Source organism: Gasterosteus aculeatus, chromosome 1 (assembly GCF_964276395.1).
Source record: "Gasterosteus aculeatus chromosome 1, fGasAcu3.hap1.1, whole genome shotgun sequence".
Lineage (NCBI taxonomy): Eukaryota > Metazoa > Chordata > Actinopteri > Perciformes > Gasterosteidae > Gasterosteus > Gasterosteus aculeatus.
In genome coordinates this window covers 31508713-31531220 of record NC_135688.1, presented here as the reverse complement: position 1 = coordinate 31531220, position 22508 = coordinate 31508713, and the positions used below count along the sequence as shown (strand labels likewise).

The window sequence follows — 22508 nt, the reverse complement described above, 5'->3', positions numbered from 1 at the left end:
ACACTCTGACCACTACACATTTAATCATTTCACCTGAATTAGTTCCTCCTTTAGAATAACAACACGTCCTTTCCATTTAAGAGTTATGAGAGAGTCTGACAGGTCATTTGTCACAGACCTGTTATGAAGCACCTGATGCTCTCAGGTCCAAGGCCACCAGGACAGAATGCTGAGGAACCAGTTCAATAGAATCCAGGTTCACCTGCGTAACCCCACGTCTCTGCTCTGATGTCAAAGTTACATCAGTCTTCTGGGCGTGATCAATCACACCGACACACCCTGATCACCACACATTCACGTATGTGCTTTTCTCCTTGTGTGCTCTTCTGTGTCTTTTGTCACAGACCCAACATTTTGTCCAAAGCCACCAGGACAGAATGCTGAGGAACCAGTTCAATAGAATCCAGGTTTACCTCCGTAACCCCACGTCTCTGCTCTGATGTCAACGTTACATCGGTCTTCTGGGCGTGAAGAGAAGCAGCAGTATAAAGGACGGAGACGGAGACACAGCAGGCACATCTTCCTGAGAGACTTCACTGATCTCCATCTTCAGAGCTCCGTCTCCCTGCTGCTCCACCCGACCTCCACAAGGTAAGAGCAGCTGCATCCTCTTCCTCTCTGCCCGACTTCATATCGACCAAATGCTCATCGCTGTTATTATTTAGGATCTTTTAATTCCTTGATTCTGCACCAAATGTTCCGTGGTTTAGCTCCACCCGTGTGGAGTAAACTCCAGTCAGTGTGATCTCAGAAGCTTTGAGTGTTCCTCTCCAAATAGAAGGAACCCTTCAGCACCAGTAATACTTTGTGTTTCCTCATCCCGTCCTGGGCCTCATCTAACAGCTCACATGGAGCCTTTTGTACTCGTACTAACTCGGTGAAGGAGCTTCCCTCTAAGGAGTCCACTCAGGCTCCATGTGGTGGCTTTAGAGACAACAAGGAGCCTTTTGAGAGGCAGGATCCTCCACACTGTCCCTCACACTGTGTGGATGGAGGGACTAAAGAGTGTTTCTCCTGTCTCTACATGAAGAGTCTCTCCACCTGTTCCTGCCTCTTCTCCACCATGAAGACAGGTGCTCTGCTCCTCCTTCTGGCAGGTGAGCAGCCGTTGGAAGTGGACTTTACAACCTTTATCTTAACGACTTGAAGTCCATTTCAGAGTAAACTGATCTTTGCAGACTGAAGTGAGTGAGGAGAGAAGCGTATTAATTCACATGTGATGTTCTTTCACATTCCCGCTGTAGTTGCTGCCAGCCAGGTGGACGTCTCCATATCTCAACGAGTAACAATTGATATTTCTGGTGGAGTGGTGGACATCAGCTCGTGTCCCATCACCTTCTATGGACGCTCATTCTCATGGATGGACGTGAGTAAAACTAAAGCCTCTTACTGCTGTTATCTGACAGACCTTCCTTTACCTACAACAACATTCAGTTATTACACTGTGACACTTGTCACATGACACATGTCACATGTCACCTCTCGTCATCACGCCTGTGACCCTGATGAGGGTGTGCAGTTGTTTTCTAAGGGATCAGATGTTTATTTGTAATAAAACAAGTCTGTTGTGTGATTCATTATTATATTAAATTATTAATAATAATAATAGATCGCAGACAATACGGCCGACGGGGACGTTGCAGAGGAACACGGCTCGGACAAAAGTACTACTCATTTTTGTAGTTGGCGTGTGGCGTGAGTGCGTGTGAAAACATGCAACGTGTGTGTCACACGGTGAAAGCGTGAGAGTTGGCAGCTCTGGTAATGATGCTTTGACTTATTAACAGATGAACCTGTCTCTGTGTCTTCAGGTGAGGTTAAAGGATTCTTTGGTAATTTGTTTCATGGACGGCGCCAACGATCCACCTCAAGACTGTCTGACGCTGAATCAAGCGTTGGGATCAGACACGGTGGAAGTGGAGGTTTCTCCCGTTACAGAATCAGCATCTGATTTTAATCTGCCGAACATAAAGGGAACATCAACTTGCTGGTTGTATTTTCAATTCATGAGCAATTCCAAGCGAAAGGTGAGTCATCATCCGTTTCATGTTTGTACTCTGATGGTATTTTCTAATGTTGAACATTTTCATACTTCGTTTGATGAAGAGAACTTCAAACCATAGTTTTGTTCTGAATCGTTTTGGAGATGTTTGCTCATATTCTGTTTCTTCTCTTTGTTCAGGTTGAGTTTGCTATCTACAGCTTTGGACCACAAACAGCTTTGGCAGTAATTATTTTGACTGCACTTGACTCAGATGCTGTAAGTATCTACCATTGTACAAACTTGTGAATGTTCTGATGTGTTTTACTGAAACGTATTAAGGTATTCACTTGTGTTTCTCTGAAACGTCTTCCAGCTACTTGTGAATTGTTAAAACGTATTTTCTTTCTTCTTGAATCGATTAGTAATTCATTAGAGGGACGAACTGGGTCACTATGAGCACAGCTTATTAGAATAAAGATCTTTAGTAGTTCTAGTGGGGGTCAAAGGGTGACGTCTGGTCATGTGATGCTGAGGTCTCCACTGAAATGTCCTGAAGTTGAAGATGAATGTCAGGAAGGAGATCCATGTTCTAGACTGGTCCCTCAGTCCCACAGTTTAACCTTGATGTGTCACATGTCCTTCTAGTTGCTGACTGCGAAGGTCGGGACCCTGACTGTGGATTCATGGACTATTAGAGACAGATTATTGATCTTTGATGTGAGCTCCTGCAGGCACTCAGGTGAGCCAATCAGGTCTCCATATAAAGGGAGGGGGGCTCTTCAGGGCTCCTCTGATAAATGTGATCTCTTAACATGTCAGTTATTTCTGTCTCTTAAAGCTCGTATCAAACTCCTTCTCAAACCTCCTGTCCCCTCCCAGGTGTCCCTTTACGATACGGTGAGAAGATATCGGACCCAGAGAACTGTTCCACTTTACTCTGTAGTACGTCTGCAGTCCTCAGTTCATGTGAACCCGGAGACGTTTGCCTCGGCAACAACACGTAAATATGTTCTTTTTATATTTGTATGAAGTGTGAATGAAGGTTTGACTGATTTAAATGAAGTGCTCCACGTGGACTGAAAGACACCTGAAGCCTCTCAGACTTGTGGAGGAGATGAAGACGTCCTGGTTAAATGTCTCCGTGTCTTTGACGGTTCAACCTGTGTCTCTGCATCTCCATCAGGTGTAAACCCCCCCCCTCTGTGTGCACTGTGACTGGCTCCACCCTCATCGATTTCCACGGCGAGGTCCACTCGGTGGAGGATCGCTGTGAATACGCTCTGATGAAGCCTCAAGGAGGACCTGGTGTGCAACTCATCGGGGGGTTCCGTGAGCGACGCCGTACAGATGTGTCCTTCTTGGACTACTTGACAATAAGTCAGACAGCTGGAGACATTCACCTGGAACAAGGTGGAAGAGTCCGGGTGAGCTGCTACGATCCATCTGAACACCGTGTGTTCATGGGGGGTTTGATTCATCTCTGAAGGTCATTATGAGCCAGGAGGTACTTTGTGATGTATTTCACAGCTTTAAGGGGTCAGACACTGACTTCTTCTCACTGGATCCATAGTAACTCATCATGTTTAATTGGATCCCATAATCTCCATCTGAAGTAACTGGTTATGAAAGCTGTCACGTGGTCCTGACTTCAGCCCCTCTCATATGCAGAGAGAATATTAGATGGGACCTTTAAGCCGGTGGTTCCTTCATGCTTCCTCTCTGCTGGGATGTAGGTCGGTGACCAGATCCTGGATCTCAACACCACGGCTCAGCTGGTCCACGGCGTGGAGCTCTCCAAGGACCAGACTGGAGTGACCGCCAAGCTGCCCTCCTCCAAGATGACGGTCGTGTTTGATGGCAACACGGCACACGTGTCAGGTACAGGACCCTCAATCTGGACCCAGTGTCAGAATAAATCTGTGCTTGTTAGAGTCAAAGGTCATTGGTTTGCCTCCAATTGTCTCCTGATATCAAACAGGACCAAAGGTCTCCTTAGAGGGTTTGTGTGGTAACCCTACTAATGAAAGCTGGACCACCACCTTGGATGCTGAACGGATCTCCTCGGCTGGGTACGTACAGTCTTAACTTGATGCGCTGACTGATGGTCCTTCTTATTGGCTGATGTGGTGTCTGGATCTCGTGTGACGGGCTGCTTGTCCCCCCCCTAGCTGCGACACTCTGCACACCGACACCACCGACAGTTCCATCACCTGCAGCCGCTCAGCTGACCGGTAAGAAGTGACCCTTCTAACCAGCAGACCCCCCTTCAGACAGCATGGAGTCCTCTGCATGGTACCTTTCTATGTGCCACCACGCTGTCATGTGACCAGGGAGGGTTTCATGGGACTGTCCTCTGGTTCCTCCTCTCTGCATGGCTGGATCAGCTGTGAGCTCCTGAATCAGCCCCCCTTCGATGCTTGTCACCAACACGTGGACACGGACTCCTACGTGGCCGCCTGCAACAACTCTTTGTGCAACTACCCGGCGGTGGACGGTCTCGACTGCCAGTTTCTGGAGGCCTACGCCGAGTCCTGCAGCCTGAGAGACATCCCACTGGGCGACTGGAGGTCAACGGTCCAATGCCGTAAGATGCTCCTCCACTTTCTGCTGCTTGGTGGAGGTTTAGCTCCTTCAGTTACACGTTTGAGGCTTCTTCCTTTTAATAACAATAATAATGAAATGGTACTTCTGTAGATGAGTACTCAAAGATACCTCAAGTACAACTAATGTATATGTAAAGTATTCTTTACATTTAGATCTATTTGATCAGTAGTATTGCTAACTTGTGTATCATCTCTGTCTGAGAAGTAACAGTCTTTCTAAATAAATACTGCCCAATAAAAGTGGAAGTGAGGCGAGTACATGAAAGCAGCTTTACGAAGGTACCTGAAAATGTAGAACTGTTCCAGGACCAGTGGAGTATTTGTGGAGACTACATGTTGGAGGATGTTATTTGCTGCTGTTTGGTCTGATCTGAGCTCATGTGTCCATGTGTCTGTGTAGCTGCTGTCCCTCAGCCCTCCTGTCTGGACCAGTACTGCAGTGAGCACGAGTTCTGTGGAGAGCGCCTCGGTGAAGCCAGCTGCTTCTGTCGGGCCTTGTTTGCCTCCAAGTTCAACCCGACCAACGCTTTAGGTACAGTCAAACATCACACGCTGCAGCAAGTGGAGGATTTAAAGTGGACGTGTCTCTACCTCTGTGATAGATAAAACTAGCTCTTATTAGTCCAACTCCTCCACTGCTGACCCCTCCCCACTGAGGTGTTGGTACTTTACGGGATTGTGCTGTTGGGCTTTCAGGCGAGCCGACAGTCTGCACGCAGAACTCTGCCACTGTGACTCTGGCCGGATGTCTGCTGCAGGACCGAGGCATCGACTCCTCCGCCCTCCACCTCATTGACCCCGACTGCAAAGGTCACGTGGACCAACGCACCCACATGGTGGAGTTCAGCTTCGACAGCAGCGACACCTGTGGGGCGGAGGTTTCGGTGGGTGCCCTCCTCTAGTTGGTTGCCCTCCTCTAGTTGGTCTCCTTCACCAAGTGTGTTGTTGCCATGAATGTGTGGCAGACTGTGTTTACACAACCAGCACACAAACAGGTGAACAAGTTACTTCCTCTGAGGTGACGGTGCCTCGTGTTCCCGTCTCAACATAGATGAACAACAGCCAAATCCTCTACAAGAACACCATCACGACGGGGAACGGCTCTCAGAACGGCGTCATCACCCGCCGAGACCAAGTCCAGATCGACTTCTCCTGCTTCTACGCAAAGCCAGACGTCCAGAGCCTGTCCTTCAGGATCAAAGACAGGTGAGTGGAGGACGGCTGAGCTCCACCTGCTCGTCAGCCTGCAGCCTGTTGTTGTTTGAGGAAGCTGAAGTTTGTGTGTGTGTGTGTGTGTGCGTACGCTCTGCAGCTCTGTGGTACTGCAGATCGTATCCGGAGCTTGGAACTACACTCTGACGATGGCCGCCTACACCGACGGCGGACTCCAGAACCGCGTGGAGTCGAGCACCGAGATCCAGCTGAACCAGAAGGTGTGGCTGCAGCTGAAGACGGAGGGGCTGGACGGCGACCTGGTCGCCATAGTGACCGACTCCTGCTGGGCCACCACCCAGCCGTCCACCGACAGCAGCCCGCGATACGACCTCGTCATCACCGGGTGAGAAAGAACTCTTTGTCTGCGGCTTCAAGGATCCGCAGCAGGTGAACTCACCTGATTTCCTGTTTCTGAGCAGATGCCCCAACAAGGCCGACCAGACGGTGATGGTGGAGGGAAACGGACTGGGAACCTCCAACGTCTTCTCTTTCAACGTGTTCCAGTTCTCTGGAGAAACATCTGCAATCTACCTGCACTGCAAAGTGGAGCTGTGCCCCAAAGAGGGCAAAAGCTGTGCTCCGGTAAGCAGGAGCAGAGAAGAGGCTGCTTCACCAACTAGTGATGCTCCTGTGTGGTTCCTCTCCTGCTGAAGGAGAGTTATCACTCATGCATTAATATGTCAGCAGCTCTGTTATAGTCGGCTGAGCCGAGTTCTTCACATCACGTTTGGCATAATTGAACCTGCTCACAGTCTCTCCCTCCTGAACAAATGTCTACTTTAACAACATGAGCAGACAAAGGGCTTCTGTAGTGTGGACCTCCGTGGAGCCCACACGGGCTGCAGTCTAACCCTGAACACGCTGCCTGTCCCACAGACCTGCCCTGGAAGCAGTAAGAGGAGGCGCAGATCCTCCAGGTCCAAGACTGCAGAGGGAAACCCAGCCCTCATCACTATGGCCTGGAGTAATTAAAGACCGCTGCCCTTCTGACCTTTGACCTGGTATGTATGACGTTCATTTGGATTGAAAACATGAATTGCTACACGCACCAGTGTAAAGGTCAGAGGGTTCATCCTCTCAGGAGCAGGAATGTCATCTGACTCTTAGGTATTTCATAGTTGCCCTTCATCAGAGACAAAGTAGAAGTCATGACTCATCAGTGACGTCCGCTTGTCTTCTCAGCTGATTCCTCATTGAAGCTCCAACAACCAGCCTCGAACCTCACGGCTCTTCAACAGATGTTTGAAGATGTTGCTGCTGTGAAACAATGCTGGCAGGTCTTCATTTGGTCACCTGGGATGAAGCATTTATTACTTCTTTATATATCCAATGATTCTTGCTAATTATTATGAGATTTATCAGAATCTCTAGTGAAATAAATGATAGAAAATAGAATAAAAAAACTAATCAAAGAGGGTTTTAAGGGTCTGGTACTTTAAATATATATTGAATCACTTCTTTAAACGTGCAAAGTCTGAATGATACCTGGTGGAAGCAGCAACAGAGTCTGTGTTTTAGTGACATGAGATGAGAAAAGTACAAGTGGAAGCAAAGAACTGTAAACTGTTATTACACAAGGACATGCTGTTGTACTATTATGTTATTACTATGAGCAAAAGAAAATACCAAAAATATAATAAAGGGAGAAAACCAACGTGAGTGTCAATGGTTATTTCATCTTTTATTTTTAAACTCTGAGGCCTCTAAATCCAAAGTTATCCATGTAAATACGTGAGGGAACCCCGAGCGGCCGGGAGGCTGCGTGACTGAGTAATCAGAAGTCCAAGTGGAAGCACACAGTGAACCACCAACCACTTCACGTTTCAAACCGCTTCTCCCCACTCGGCCACACACTGAGAAGCTGTGGTGATCGGTAGCTCCACTCTGAGGAACGTGAAGAGAAACCAGGGACCATAGTTACGTGTGAACCGGGGACCAGAGCGACATTGAGTCTCATCTCAAACTGCTGGCTAAGGATAAACGTGAATACAGTAAGATTGTAATACATGTCGGCGGTAATGACTCCCGATTACGCTGCTCGGAGGTCACTAAAGTTAATGTGGAATCGGTGTGTACACACGCTAAAACAATGTCGGACACCGTAGTTTTCTCTGGCCAGTGACGTCATGTATAGCCGCATGTCGTCATTCTGCTGCTGGTTGTCGAGGTGGTGCCCAGTAAATAATGTGGGCTTCATTGATCACTGGAAGACGCTTTGGGGAGAGCCTGGTCTGATTAGGAGGGACGGCATCCATCCCACTTTGGACGGAGCTGAACTTCTTTCTAAGAACCTGACCCAGTTTCTTAGTGGACTTAATCCATGACCCAGAGTTCAGACCAGGGAGCAGAGTCGCAGTCACTCAGCATAATGAACCCTATAGAGACCTCGTCTGCCCCACGGACACACTTATCTAAGTTAGAGGTAAACAACCCAGGAGTTGTAGTAAATAACTTCAAGTTCAAACTAATGTAGCAATAGTGCAACAAAATAGGAGAATTAAAGGGGGACTTTTGATCTTTTCATCTAAAGCCGTTTTAGTAAATGAACTAATATCAGATCACCATGTCGATATATTTTGTCTTACTGAAACGTGGTTGTTGAATGGGGAATATTTCTGTTTAAATGAAGCGACTCCTCCGAGTCATGTTAATACTCATATTCCCCGAGGCACAGGCCGAGGGGGGGGGGGGGGGTGGCAGCTATTTATGACTCCTGCCTTTTAATAAACTTTAAACCTAAGGTGGATTATAACTCATTTGAAAGCCTGGTTTTCAGTCTTTGAGTCAACCGACCTGGAAAATAATTTATAAGAGTATACAGGGCCCCAGAACCTTATTCAGAATTTCTATCTGAATCTTCATAGTTCAGAGTTTGGTTCTTAAAATGGACAAGTCTAAATCGTCTACTTGTCTCTTGGATCCGATTCTGACCAAGCTGCTTAAGGAAGTTTTTCCTTTAGTTAGCACATCCTTATTAGATATTATGAATCTGTCTTTCTTGACAGGACATGTACCACAGTCCTTCAAGGTAGCTGTAATTAAACCCCTTCTTAAGAAACCTACTCTTGCTCCAGAGGTGTTGGCTAACTACAGACTATCTCTAATCTTCCCTTCCTCTCTAAGATCCTTGAGAAATCCGTCGCAAATCATTTATGTGACTTTCTACAAAACAATGCTTTGTTGGAGGATTTCCAGTCAGAATCTGAGTGCATCACAGTACAGAAACAGCACTGGTGAAAAATTACGAATTCTTCTATTGGCATCGGACCAAGGACTCATCTCTGTTCTTGTCTTGCTGGACCTCAGTGCCTCATTTGACACCATAGATCATTGTATCCTGCAGAGACTAGAACATTTGATTGATATCAAAGGAACTGCACTCAGCTGGTTTAAACCCTGTTTATCAGATCGATCCCAGTTTGTGCTTGTAAGCAGTGAATCCTCGAAGACCAATGTTGTGTAGCGTAGGGGTGTGTCTTTAATCTGAATGATACGTTGGTCGCCAGACAGACAAATAACCCAGATTATTCCCTGTCATATTTAGTTATCCAAGTAATCCTCCGAACAAAGCGCAATAATGTACCCGACCAGCTGGGTACCCCCTCTGCAAAAATGTAAATTAAATCAAACACTACATCAAAGACAAACCAGGAAGCCCATCGACTCATGGGAAACGTGTATTCAAACGTAAAGCATATAATCAAAACATAAATGCACCGCAGTTCAATTTAAACACATGTTTAAGCACAACAAATAATCACGTGGAAAGTCCGTTGATGTTTCAGCTACGGAGTCCCAATGATGTCACTTTTGTGTTAAAGCAGACTGCGTGGTCGGTGTGTGTTGGGTGGCGTGTGGGCTGCTGATTGTGAGTCGGATCATCCGGAGAAGTCAGGAGAGGTGTTTCTGCGGGGACTTATCTGTCCTGATCGACAACGGCTCGCCGGAGTCCAGGGAGGTCCAAAAGGTCTCTCCAGCCGGTTCCCTTCCTCTGGTGTCGAGCAGGTCTTTTTGTGTGTGTCTCGTAGGACACCCGAGGTCAAGCAACCAGTGATCTCCTAGGTTTTGTTTGTCCCTTTGTCTCTCACTCCTCTCACCTCTGCCATCCAGCCTCTGTCAGTTGATTGTTTTTTTCAACTGCAGGTGTGTCCAATCTCTCAGCCTTCCTTGCCCCGCCTTCTTTATTTTGGTCCGTTGGGAATGAACAAGACTTTGGTCGGCTACAGTTGGTCAGGAGTCCCACAAGGTTCTGTACTTGGACCCATTCTATTTACCCTCTATATGCTTCCTTTGGGCGATCTTATCAGGAAACACCGCATTAACTTCCATTGTTATGCAGACGATACACAACTGTATCTGTCGATCAAACCGAAAGAGACCGACCAGCTAGTTAGACTTCAAAAATGTCTTGGAGATATCAAAACTTGGATGAACTCCAACGTCCTGAAAAAGTTATCCTGATAGGCCCAGAGCGCCTTCGAAGCCAGCTGTCACGTGATACAGTTTTTATGGATGGAATGTCTCTGGTACCCAGCAGCACCGTCAAGAATCTTGGAGTTCCCTTTGACCAGGATATGACCTTCAACTCTCATATAAAGAAGACTTCAAGGACTGCCTTTTTTCATCTACAGAATATATCGAAAATCAGGAACTTCCTGTCTCAAAGTGATGCAGAAAAATGAGTTCATGCGTTTGTCACTTCTAGACTGGATTACTGTAATTCTTTGTTATCAGATATATATGTTATATATATATGTTATTAAACATATGTTTGTTAATCTCTTAAGCCTCTCCAGTTGATTCAGAATGCAGCATGCAAGAATAGAATTGAAGGTACTTCTCCTTACCTACAAGGCACCTGCTGGTGAGGCACTGTCTTATCTTAAAGAGGAAGAGTTGTTCCTACAGCTGTGTACCAGCATGCACCAGGGTGAGTTATAACAACAACAACAAACCCTGGTTCACAGCGGAACTCAGAAAACTACGACTGCAGAAGGATCAGGCATTTAGGAGTGGGGACAAAGACGTCAATATACAGGTTCAGCAAGGCGGCGAGAGATGCTAAACGACTGTACTCTGGAGAAACTCCAACAACAGTTCCCAGCAAGTGACTCTGCTTCGGTTTGGAGAGGCCTTAAACACCTCACAAACTACAAGCCGACCTCCACCATCATTCCTGTTCCCAAGAAGCCCAGGATCACAGGACTTAATGACTACAGGCCCGCTACCCTGACCTCTGTAGACATGAAGTCTTTTGAACGGCTGGTTCTGTCCCACCTGAAAACCCTCACAACCCCCTGCGGCTCAAGTGGGAGCTGAACATCAGCTCCATCACCAAGAAGGCTCAGCAGAGGTTGTTCTTCCTGAGGCAGCTGAAGAAATTCAACCTGCCAAAGACGGCTTGTATAAGCGCTCATATTTACGCATTTCTTCTGACAAAAGTTCTTAAATCTGATCCGTTCTCTCGTAAACATTCTTCGTTTTAATAATGGCGGCATCGGGCTATGAAAGCGGAAATGTGAGACTCCGTAAAGGACGTAGTCAGCGGACCAATCGCAGCCTGGTGCGCTGCAGAAAAATGTCTCAACACACGCAAGGACGCAAGGAGGTGTGAAAAGGCACGAAAGGGACACGCATGGGGGGCTCGCGTCTGCGTCGCTCTGAAAACGCAGAAGCATTAACTGGGCTTAAGAAAGCTCCTCATTGTTGTTCTGAGGAGAGAGGAGACGAGGAGCTGGATCCTCTGAGTCTAACTAAATATACGCTCTCTCTTCTGCACCAGGAGGAACCCGGCGATGTCCTGGCCACCCCGGTGAAGAACTTGAGTTATCGTTTTCTCACCCTTCTTCCCCCTTCTCCCCTTTGCATTATTTGATAATAAACCGTGGTTAATTCCACCGTAACCCCGCTTGTCGTCCGCCTCTCTTCTCCCCTGGGACCCCTCAGCCCACCCCGCGAGGTCGGGCGCTCACAGCATGAACAACACATAACATACATGTAGCTTCTTACACAGTACGGTACATAAAGACGGTGTCGGATAAGAAGTTGATCTTTGATAAACCGCTGAATAATAATAATTAATCACACTTTTTGTCACTCTGTTCTGATTTATTTTTACTTAATATGTCCTTGGTGTCATCATGCCGCGTGCCCCCCTCCCTCACAGTTTGGGCGCCATGAAAACGCCTCCGCCCCCCTTCAGCGTCTCTTGGAGCCACGAGATCAGGATGCCGTTGGTCTCCGCCGGCCTCTCCATCTGGGTCCAGTGCCCGCAGTCCTCGATGTGTCCTCTGCTCAGGTGCGGGATCTGAGGATCACAGGCGCCACTCATTGGTTTCCCACAATGCATCACACTGGGGCGCTTGTGTCGTTGTGCGTTGTTTCCTCACCAGGTCCTCCATCCCCTTGGAGAAGGCCGGCAGCAGCACCTGGTCTTTACCCGCGGTCACCATCAGCGCCGGCATGAGCATCTAACACGCACACACACACACACACACACACACACACACACACACACACACACACGGATTAATACGCCACGCAAAGTAGTTCCCTTACAAATGCACCATTTAATTTTCCATTTGCATATATTTCCCTGTGTCTACATATTAAACGCCTCGTTGGTCTGTGTGTGTCTGTGTGCGTGTGTGTATGTAACCTTTCCGGGGGGGCGGGAGCACATCCACCTCCAGTTCTCCTCCCCGTTGCGGTACCAGTTCAGCGGGCGCCTGCGATCAATAATCAATAGATTGACACCGTGTGACTGAATGTTCCTTAAAGTCCTGCTGTCTTCACGTTGTGGGTTATCAATCGCTGTGTGTGTGTGTGTGTGTGTGTGTGTGTGTGTGTGTGTGTGTGTGTGTGTGTGTGTGTGTGTGTGTGTGTGTGTGTGTGTGTGTGTGTGTGTGTGTGTGTGCCATCAGTTTTTGGGACCTGAAGCCTCGCTCTCGGTACTGGCTGACGTAGTAACGCAGGTCGGCCTCCGTCAGCATGCAGCCGCGGGGAATCTGCTCCGGCAGACCCACAAAGAGACCACCTGCAACACACAGACACTCACACACAGGGACACACATAGAGACACACACTCAGTGTGCAGTGGAGGAGCTTCTCACCTCGGGCGCAGACCCCCGCGGTGCTGAGAGCGGGACGCTGCCCCTGAGGGACAGACACTCGGTGGTTAGTGTGATTAGCATGTTACTGCCGCGTGTGCGTGCGTCTGTGTTTGTCCTCACCACTTCAGCACTGCTGACAAACATGATGTTGAAGGTCCTCTCCAGGTCTTTCTCCAGCTCGGCCTCAGCTACGCCCTGAGACACAAAGTACTACAAGTACCTCTAAAGCGCAGGACACTAGACAGCCACTACCAAGTACTCTGAGGTGTAGTGCAGCAGAAGTACCTCTGAGGTGCAGTGCAGCAGAAGTACCTCTGAGGTGCAGTGCAGCAGAAGTACCTCTGAGGTGTAGTGCAGTAGAAGTACCTCTGAGGTGCAGAGCAGTAGAAGTACCTCTGAGGTGCAGTGCAGTAGAAGTACCTCTGAGGTGTAGTGCAGTAGAAGGCAGTAGAAGTACCTCCACAAGTACCTCTGAGGTGCAGTGCAGTAGAAGTACCTCTGATGTGTATTGCAGTAGAAGTACCTCTGAGGTGTAGTGCAGCAGAAGTACCTCTGAGGTGCAGAGCAGTAGAAGTACCTCTGAGGTGTAGTGCAGTAGAAGTACCTCTGAGGTGCAGTGCAGTAGAAGTACCTCTGAGGTGTAGTGCAGTAGAAGGCAGTAGAAGTACCTCCACAAGTACCTCTGAGGTGTAGTGCAGTAGAAGTACCTCTGAGGTGCAGTGCAGCAGAAGTACCTCTGAGGTGTAGTGCAGCAGAAGTACCTCTGAGGTGTAGTGCAGTAGAAGTACCTCTGAGGTGCAGAGCAGTAGAAGTACCTCTGAGGTGCAGTGCAGTAGAAGTACCTCTGAGGTGTAGTGCAGTAGAAGGCAGTAGAAGTACCTCCACAAGTACCTCTGAGGTGCAGTGCAGTAGAAGTACCTCTGATGTGTATTGCAGTAGAAGTACCTCTGAGGTGTAGTGCAGCAGAAGTACCTCTGAGGTGCAGAGCAGTAGAAGTACCTCTGAGGTGTAGTGCAGTAGAAGTACCTCTGAGGTGCAGTGCAGTAGAAGTACCTCTGAGGTGTAGTGCAGTAGAAGGCAGTAGAAGTACCTCCACAAGTACCTCTGAGGTGTAGTGCAGTAGAAGTACCTCTGAGGTGCAGTGCAGCAGAAGTACCTCTGAGGTGTAGTGCAGTAGAAGTACCTCTGAGGTGTAGTGCAGCAGAAGTACCTCTGAGGTACAGTGCAGTAGAAGTACCTCTGAGGTGCAGTGCAGTAGAAGTACCTCTGAGGTGCAGAGCAGTAGAAGGCAGTAGAAGTACACTCACGGGCTTCTGGAAGTACAGCTGGTAGTCGAAGATGGGAATCGTCTTCAGCTTCTCTGCAGGACTCACAGACGGATCCGCGGGGAACAGAGGAGTGTTCAGAGAGGCTGCAGCCCTACACACACACACACACACACACACACACACACACACACACACACACACACACACACACACACACACACACACACACACACACGCTGCACTACACTGATGTACATACACACACATGTATACGTGTAAACTGACTGTGTGTACCTGACTCTCTCAGGGAAATACTGAGCCATGGTCCAGACCAGGACGCCGCCCCAGTCGTGACCCACCAGGGTGACCTGAGGTATCGCCTGTAAAACAACACACAACATGGAGTACAAATACAAGTAAGAGAAGTACTACCGGCTCATACGTTACTGTGTATAAGGTAGTACTAATCATTATTTTGTATGCATTAATAAGTGGGTTGGATACTCACCATTTTATCCAGAAATATGATTAAATCCTGCAGGAAAACATTTACATTATATACATATAAGTACAACTTTAATAACCTGATGTACAACGTCACCCGATGGTTGACCGGTGAGTTTCTTTAAATATTTGTGTACTTATATTTGTGAGTGCTGCACCTTGCAGAGCTGCTGCTGAGAATACTCCTCGATGTCTGCGGGAGGAGGACAGGCCACCATCAACGAGGAACGTACCTACACATATGCATTTATGCAGGTGGAGGCTCACCAGGTGGCGCCGTGGAGCCTCCGTATCCCTTCATGTCCAGAGCCAGCACCCTGAACCCTGCTGCAGCCACGGCCGGGATCTGCCAGGAGCCAGGGGTCAGGGGTCAGGGGTCACACACAATGAGCACAGGCATTGTACGGAGAAGGCGTGTTACCTGGTACCTCCAGGAGTACCAGCTCTCAGGGAAGCCGTGACACAGAACCACCGGTGGACCCGAGCCCATCTCCACGTAGTGAGTCCTCACTCCGGGCTGAGGGAGAGACACTCGGCGTTATTCCCTAACTGGATTTCATTCACGTATTGATCCTTTTATCATTCATGTATGTCCTTATGTCCTACGTCTTCTTGTTATTACTTCAGCGCATTCTGCAGCTTCCTGTTCAACGTATCGACTGTTACCTCGTATTATGCCACCTTGACCTTTGACCCTGTTGGGTCTACTGGCTAAGAGCTGCTTGATAAATCCGGAGGCAGCAGAACATTCTGGTACTTTTGCATTGGACACACTGCTGTGTCTCCGGTGGTGCGTTACCCTGATGGTGACGTATCCATGTGCCACGTCATCAGGGCTGCAGGGGGGGGGCGGAGTCTCTGCTCCAACAGCCTGAAACACACCAGCACGCGGGATGACTTCTATTCCCTCTCATCAAAGTTGTGTTGTCGTGAGATCAAAGAGTTGCGCTCCTCACCTGAACTCCGGTGAAGTTGGCCAGTTCCTTCAAAGCCTCGTCCAGGTCTTCCACCAAGACGGCGGTCATCCCGACTCCCTCCGCGGCCTTCACGCCTTCCTCGTCCGCATCCATCCACAGGGCCTGCAACGAGAGCCACGGGACGACCCAGCTGAGTCACTTCGGCCATTTGCTACTGCTAAGACGCGTTGCCCACAAGTCCACCTGTTGTGACGTCACTCCCAGCTGCTGCAGCGCGGAGCGGAACATGGCAGGCTCTGGGACCCTGTGGCCTGAGCGACAGGACTGGAGGACCAGGTCAAAGTGGGCGCCGAGCAGAGACAGGAGGCGGGCCGGACAGCCTCCAGCGGCGACGTCATCCAGCCAGTGATTGGCCAGGACCGCCGTCAGTAACCCTGGTGGAGGGAAGGAAGGTTCTCATAGACTTCTGTAGGACCAGAGGAGTCGCCCCCCGGTGGTCACCAGAGAGAATGCTGACTGGTTCACGTTTGTACCACTGTGACGCAGGCGGACAGCTGTCTTCATCACGGCCGGTTGGACGTCCATCATGGCCTCTCTGAGCTCCTCCAGCAGGCCTCTAGCTGACCAATCAGAGGGCAGCGTCACACCTCTGACCCCGGCCTCCTCCGCACACTCCGCCTCGAAGGCTGGGATCATCTGCGCAAACACACGCAGGCCGTAAAATACTCCTCCACCATCAGTGAGTGCAGGTGATTCGCGACGTCACCCACCTGAGAAAAGGTCACCTGGCCCCTCTCCGCCCGGCTCATGGCGCCGTCCATCCGGGACGCCACTTCGGACAGGAAGCCTCTGGGAGCCGAGGACATTTTTAGAAGGCCACAAAGACGTTTGTACCAGGACTGTATTACGAGCTCTTAGTCGCCTCTTACCCCGGCAGCTGGTGCAGCTCCTCCAGCTCCTGCAGGAGTGCACGAGGTCTGGACGAGGCCACCACTCCCCAGAAGTTGAACAGCACGGCTTTCTTCTCAGACATCTCTGGAATAGCAGGAAAACTTGTGCCTCTGTGTGGTCTCTGTTGCTGAGGGAAGACTTTGCCCCCCTGACCGACTCTCCCCACGTGTTACCCGCGGGCTGTGGGCGGGATCTGGGACAAAGGGGCTCCTCTTGCGTGTACGGGCGCGTCGCCATCTCGTCACTGACGCAACGAATGCTTGTGGGGGGAAACGCCTCCTTCAATGTTTGATGGATTCAGGTTGTTTGCTGAATCCATTCTCGTTCACATCAAGGCCACAGACGGTATTTTCAGTCTGAGGAGCAGTGAAGACGACGCAGGAATAAATATCTCCACCGTTCTACAAGAGCCTCTCGGTGGGACATTGTGTAAAGGTTTTCTGGAGACAACTAAAGGCTCGTTTATAACAGTAGATACGCAGACCTAAGAGCTTTGGTCCGGTGTTTACGGGAAGCAGCTGCACCGCCTCTGGCGCCCAGCAGGAGGCAGCAGCGACGCCCCTCTGGGGCCTTTTAACCTGATAACCTATAATTTACATTTAAAAAGTTAGTTTAGTTCAAGAATGTCATGTTCAAAATGGGCAATCTAATTAATGTATTACTATTAGATACAAAAGAGACACGAGAGAATAAGATTTCATAAAATATAGTCATGTGATTCATGTGTCGCTCATAATATCAACTCCATTCCTATAAGCAGTCCACCTCGTACATTCTTCATCATTTCAATAAGCCATAGAAATCTGCGTTCTTTGACGTCCTTCTATCCGACAATAGACGATCTTTGAGGCGCCGCGTCAGAGGGCGGTGAACAGGTGCATTGTGGGAAGCGACGTGTGACGCCGTCTGTTTATCTCTCCGGCGGAGCTGCGACGTGAACCGTCGCCGACATTAAGTCCGGCAGCGATTCCAGAGACGCGATTTGCAGCCGCGGGCGCCACACGGAGGGAAACATGGAGGCGGGTGAAGGTAAAAACACCGCCGCGGTGGAGCTAACGCGGCTAGCGGCAGGATGCTAACGCTGACGGCTACCGTTAGCGGTAGATGCTAACACGCCTAGCATTTCGTGTGATTATTGATCCGCAGCCAAAGATGCTGCTCCCCTCACGTGCGCATCCATGTCATCTATAACGTGATAAAGTAACGATGGCTGCATTTATCATTAGTTTCTGTAAATGAAGAGACACATTTAAAGAACTGAACTTCGATGTTTCACTGGTTCTCAGGCGAGACACCAGTGATTCAGGTATCGTGAGATATGGCCGGCAGGTGAATCGTTGGGTAGATTCACAGTGAGGAGACGATGCGCCCTCCTCCCCCTCCTCCTCCCCCTCTCCCCCCTCCTCACCCTTTGACCTCCCGCCCCTCTGCCAGGTGTCAGCGCCTCCACCCCCACTGAGGAGCCGAACGGCTCCGGACACCTGATGGATTTCCTGGACGAGCCTTTTCCCGACGTGGGCACGTATGAAGACTTCCACACCATCGACTGGCTGAGGGAGAAGTCCCGGGACACCGACCGCCACCGCAAGGTTTGCCCAGCGCGCCTCTTTGTGCCGTGTGGGCTGCGGCGGCTGCTGTTCCCGCGGTGACTTTCCGATGTCTTCTCTCAGATCACCAGTAAGAGCAAAGAGTCCCTGTGGGAGCTGATCAAGAGCCTGCTGGACGCCTGGTCGGGATGGGTGGTGATGCTGCTCATCGGACTGCTCTCAGGTTCGTCTCCAGGGAGCCGTGTGCTTTAAAACACAAAGGCTTACGTTCTCATCGCTCTGTGGACGACGTCTCCTGCAGGCACGCTGGCCGGGGTCATCGACCTGGCGGTGGACTGGATGACGGACCTGAAGGAAGGCGTGTGTCTGACGGCCTTCTGGTACAGCCACGAGCAGTGCTGCTGGACGTCCAACGAGACCACCTTCGACGACCGGGACAAGTGTCCTCAGTGGCAGAAATGGGCCGAGCTGATGACGGGCCACGCCGAGGTCAGGCCGGGCCGCCGCCCCGATGAAACACCAAAAAGTCGTACGGGCGACGTGTTGTGAGGGCTTTGTTTGTGTCCTGCAGGGCGCCGGAGCGTACGTGTTGAACTACTTGCTCTACGTCATGTGGGCGCTGCTCTTCTCCTTCCTGGCCGTGTCCCTGGTGCGGGTGTTCGCTCCGTACGCCTGCGGCTCGGGTATCCCGGAGGTGAGAGACGCTGGCGAGGAGACCCGCGGGTCTCCGATGGGTCTCCAAATCTGTCCCGACTGGTCCCCCAACACTTGTGCCGCTTTGCAGATCAAGACGATCCTCAGCGGCTTCATCATCCGGGGCTACTTGGGCAAATGGACGCTGCTGATCAAGACGGTCACCCTGGTTCTGGCCGTGTCGTCGGGTCTCAGCCTGGGGAAGGAGGGCCCTCTGGTCCACGTGGCGTGCTGCTGTGGAAACCTCTTCTGCAGCCTCTTCTCCAAGTACAGCAAGAACGAGGGCAAGCGGCGAGAGGTGTGGACCTCCGTCCAGTTGATCGTCACGTCCCCCCCTGTGAGAAGGTGCTGAATGCTGCGTGTCTGACCTCTGACCCCTCCCAGGTGCTATCGGCCGCAGCAGCAGCCGGCGTGTCGGTGGCCTTTGGCGCGCCGATCGGAGGAGTTCTGTTCAGCCTGGAGGAGGTGCGTTGACGTCCCCGTGTTGGTCTGTGCTTTGCGGTGGGAAGCCGGTCGGCAGCGTCTCTCTCCGTGTCTCCTGCAGGTCAGCTACTACTTCCCCCTGAAGACTCTGTGGCGCTCGTTCTTCGCCGCGCTGGTCGCCGCCTTCACGCTGCGCGCCATCAACCCGTTCGGCAACAGCCGCCTGGTGCTGTTCTACGTGGAGTACCACACGCCGTGGTACATGGCCGAGCTGGTGCCCTTCATCCTGCTGGGCGTGTTCGGGGGCCTCTGGGGGACCCTCTTCATCCGGGCCAACATCGCCTGGTGCCGGCGCAGGAAGACCACCCTGCTGGGGAAGTACCCGGTCCTGGAGGTCATCGCCGTCACGGGCATCACCGCCGTGCTGGCGTTCCCCAACCCGTACACGCGGCGCAGCACCAGCGAGCTCATCTCGGAGCTCTTCAACGACTGCGGCGCGCTGGAGTCGTCTCAGCTGTGCGACTACGTCAACAACCCCAACATGAGTCGGCCCGTGGACGACATCCCGGACCGCCCGGCGGGGCCCGGGGTCTACAACGCCCTGTGGCAGCTCGCCCTCGCGCTCGTCTTCAAGATCGTCATCACCATCTTCACCTTCGGCATGAAGGTCAGTACGAGGAGGAGGAGGAGGAGGAGGAGGAGGAGGAGGAGGAGGAGGAGGAGGAGGAGGAGGAGGTTGTGGGATTCAAACGGAAGCCTCGGATTGTGTTTCCTCTCCAGATCCCGTCAGGCCTCTTCATCCCCAGCATGGCGGTCGGCGCCATCGCAGGACGCATCGTGGGCATCGCCGTGGAGCAGATGGCGTACCACCACCACGACTGGCTCATCTTCAAGAACTGGTGCCGGCCCGGCGCCGACTGTGTCACGCCGGGCCTCTACGCCATGGTGGGCGCCGCCGCCTGCCTGGGTGAGCCGCGGCGCCCTCAGAAGCGATCGTCCCCTTTGCTTAGACAGTCCCGTCCTAAAGCAGCCAATGATCTGTCCCGCCAGGCGGAGTGACCAGGATGACCGTGTCCCTGGTGGTCATCATGTTCGAGCTCACCGGCGGCCTGGAGTACATCGTCCCGCTGATGGCCGCCGCCGTCACCAGCAAGTGGGTGGCGGACGCCTTCGGGAAGGAAGGCATCTACGAGTCGCACATCCAGCTCAACGGGTACCCGTACCTGGACGTCCGGGACGAGTTCACCCACCGCACGCTGGCCACCGACGTGATGCGGCCCCGCCGGAACGACCCCCCTCTGGCCGTCCTCACGCAGGACTCCACCACGGTGGAGGACGTGGAGGCGCTGATCAAAGACACCGACTACAACGGCTTCCCGGTGGTCATGTCCAGAGAGTCGGAGAGGCTCATCGGCTTCGTGCAGCGCCGCGACCTCACCGTCGCCATCAGTAAGTCCGCCTCTGCAGAGTCCTCCTTCAGCGGCCTGGTGATGTTCTCACCCCCCCCCCCCCCCCCCTCCCCCGTGTGTCCACAGAAACCGCCCGCCAGAAGCAGGACGGCGTAGTCAGCAGCTCGGTGGTCTACTTCACCGAGGACGCGCCGCTACTGCCGCCCACCAACCCGCAGCCGCTGAAGCTGCGCCGCATCCTGAACCTCAGCCCCTTCACCGTCACAGACCACACCCCCATGGAGACGGTGGTGGACATCTTCCGCAAGCTGGGCCTCCGCCAGTGTCTGGTCACCAGGAGCGGGTAGGACCATCAGATGGACTCTAGAGATGTTGCGTTGTGATGCGAAACCGTAATCATGACTTGACCTCTGACCTCTGGCCCTTTCTGCTCAGGCGCCTCCTGGGCATCATCACCAAGAAGGACGTCCTGCGCCACATGGCCCAGATGATGAACCAGGACCCGGAGTCCATCATGTTCAATTAGACGAAGGGCGGCGTCGTCACGGTAACGTGGAGGCCAATGGACTGCTGATCAGCTGATGGTCTCAGGTCCTTCAGAGACTGAAGACTAATCATTAATCGATAAGGAGGTCTCGCACGATTCATTCCTTCACCTCCTTCAGGGTCCCCTTATTGAATGATGTCATCCTCGCCCATCATTTAGGGGCCGATCGGCTTCATGGTTTCATGTCAGCGGTGATCGAACGGCACAGAAGATGAAAGCGACCGAAGCCTCATTTCACCTTTTGTTTGCTGCCATTTTTCTGTTTGTTTCCCTGAAGACACAAACTGACACTTTAAGCTGTCAGTTCACATTCGTCTCTTTGGAGTTTTGTGTCAATGAAAAGGTGTCAAAAGCCCCCCCGCCCTGTTAATCACTCCTCACAGAGCCCCCCTGCTGCTCCTTTACGCTGGGGAGGGTCGTCCAGCTGTGGCTTGATGTTTGGCTGGAGGAACATCTGTAAGTGAACTGAACACGCCTGAAGATCATTTGCAGCACGTAGAGATTGAAGGTTGCACACGAGCCGTTGGTTTTATTTCCTTGTTGTTGTTGTTGTTGTTGGTCGGAGCTCCCAGCTGCTAACGCGTCATCACACATGAGGGAAGTCCCACTTTAAAGCTGCTGTTTAGAGTCGTCGTGTTGTTGTTTCCTTACGTTTTATTTGTTACACTAAATATTTATCAGAGGTCACTCGGTTATTTGCACTTTTATTTAGCTTTTTTAATTTGTCAATGAAGTGATAAAAAATAAACCATATTAAATTGTTTCTTTGTTGTGTTTTTAATATCAATGCTTTTTCTGTGTAAACAATTAGAAAGACGATCAGTTACATGAAGTTAAATAAAGTGTAAGAAACACGTGTGAAGACAAAATGTGAACAGGAAGTGCTAACGTTTCTCTTTATAAAGTACAGTAACAAGTATTTTTATTTGTCTTTGTTTTCTTTAAATATTTCTAGAGAAAACAAGCGTTTGATTGTTCACCCACTAATAGGGAACGTGGGCTGGGATTAGACCGTCGTGAGACAGGTTAGTTTTAGTTTTAAATCAGTTTTCAAATGTCACAACTTCCTCCTTGAGTCCTGAGGGGTCACCTGCAGCTGACAGAGAGCCCGCCCACGTGCCCCCCATCCTTTCAACGGGGCCTTGTAGTAATAAACAACATAATAATAAATTGAATAAAGAAATATGTAAAAAGAAATACAACAAAACAGGTAAACCTAAAACACTGTAGTATTGTGCACAGCAAGACAGAAAGAAATATGTTTATTTAATGTTAAGATATAAGGAAGACGCATTCTGTTCATAAATAATAATACAGATATGTTGAGATACCAGA

General features: G+C 50.7%; 3 protein-coding genes across 6 annotated transcripts; 2 read left to right on the top strand and 1 right to left on the bottom strand.

Moving 5' to 3' along the window:
• The first annotated feature begins 95 nt into the window (after positions 1–95).
• LOC120825702 (uncharacterized) lies at positions 96–7456 on the top strand. 2 transcript variants are annotated; one of them, XM_078104036.1, is made up of 19 exons: positions 96–591; positions 1031–1097; positions 1245–1366; positions 1812–2027; positions 2183–2260; positions 2630–2723; positions 2864–2984; positions 3168–3408; positions 3718–3862; positions 3963–4053; positions 4153–4215; positions 4369–4568; positions 4988–5119; positions 5284–5471; positions 5639–5793; positions 5900–6145; positions 6222–6384; positions 6679–6803; positions 6985–7456. In XM_078104036.1, the coding sequence occupies exons 2-18, from the start codon at positions 1064–1066 to the stop codon at positions 6772–6774; spliced, it is 2385 nt and encodes a 794-aa protein (XP_077960162.1). In that variant the 5' UTR covers positions 96–591; positions 1031–1063; the 3' UTR covers positions 6775–6803; positions 6985–7456. The 2 variants fall into 2 exon arrangements, with proteins under 2 accessions (XP_077960162.1, XP_077960155.1); XM_078104029.1 differs by having other exon boundaries at positions 309–591; positions 844–1097.
• Positions 7457–11889: 4433 nt separating this feature from the next.
• On the bottom strand, positions 11890–16750 carry ephx2 (epoxide hydrolase 2, cytoplasmic). 3 transcript variants are annotated; one of them, XM_040175386.2, is made up of 18 exons: positions 16533–16750; positions 16374–16452; positions 16137–16299; positions 15847–16037; positions 15643–15765; positions 15486–15557; positions 15108–15203; positions 14954–15032; positions 14845–14879; positions 14691–14717; positions 14477–14562; positions 14222–14333; positions 13035–13109; positions 12915–12957; positions 12736–12838; positions 12461–12530; positions 12192–12272; positions 11890–12109 (listed from the first exon to the last, which is right to left on the bottom strand). In XM_040175386.2, exons 1-18 carry the CDS (start codon positions 16634–16636, stop codon positions 11963–11965), a joined length of 1686 nt encoding a protein of 561 aa, XP_040031320.2. In that variant the 5' UTR covers positions 16637–16750; the 3' UTR covers positions 11890–11962. The 3 variants fall into 3 exon arrangements, with proteins under 3 accessions (XP_040031320.2, XP_077960142.1, XP_077960134.1); XM_078104016.1 differs by lacking the exons at positions 11890–12109; positions 12192–12272; positions 12461–12530; positions 12736–12838; positions 12915–12957 and adding an exon at positions 13342–14099 and having other exon boundaries at positions 13049–13179; positions 16533–16723; XM_078104008.1 differs by lacking the exons at positions 11890–12109; positions 12192–12272; positions 12461–12530; ... (1 more) ...; positions 12915–12957; positions 13035–13109 and adding an exon at positions 13116–14099 and having other exon boundaries at positions 16533–16723.
• A 663-nt stretch (positions 16751–17413) lies between these two features.
• clcn4 (chloride channel, voltage-sensitive 4) lies at positions 17414–21936 on the top strand. The gene is made up of 12 exons (XM_078103999.1): positions 17414–17583; positions 17989–18143; positions 18225–18324; positions 18403–18590; positions 18673–18795; positions 18886–19092; positions 19179–19259; positions 19339–19884; positions 19998–20184; positions 20268–20666; positions 20753–20969; positions 21062–21936. Exons 1-12 carry the CDS (start codon positions 17568–17570, stop codon positions 21150–21152), a joined length of 2310 nt encoding a protein of 769 aa, XP_077960125.1. The 5' UTR covers positions 17414–17567; the 3' UTR covers positions 21153–21936.
• Positions 21937–22508: the final 572 nt, after the last annotated feature.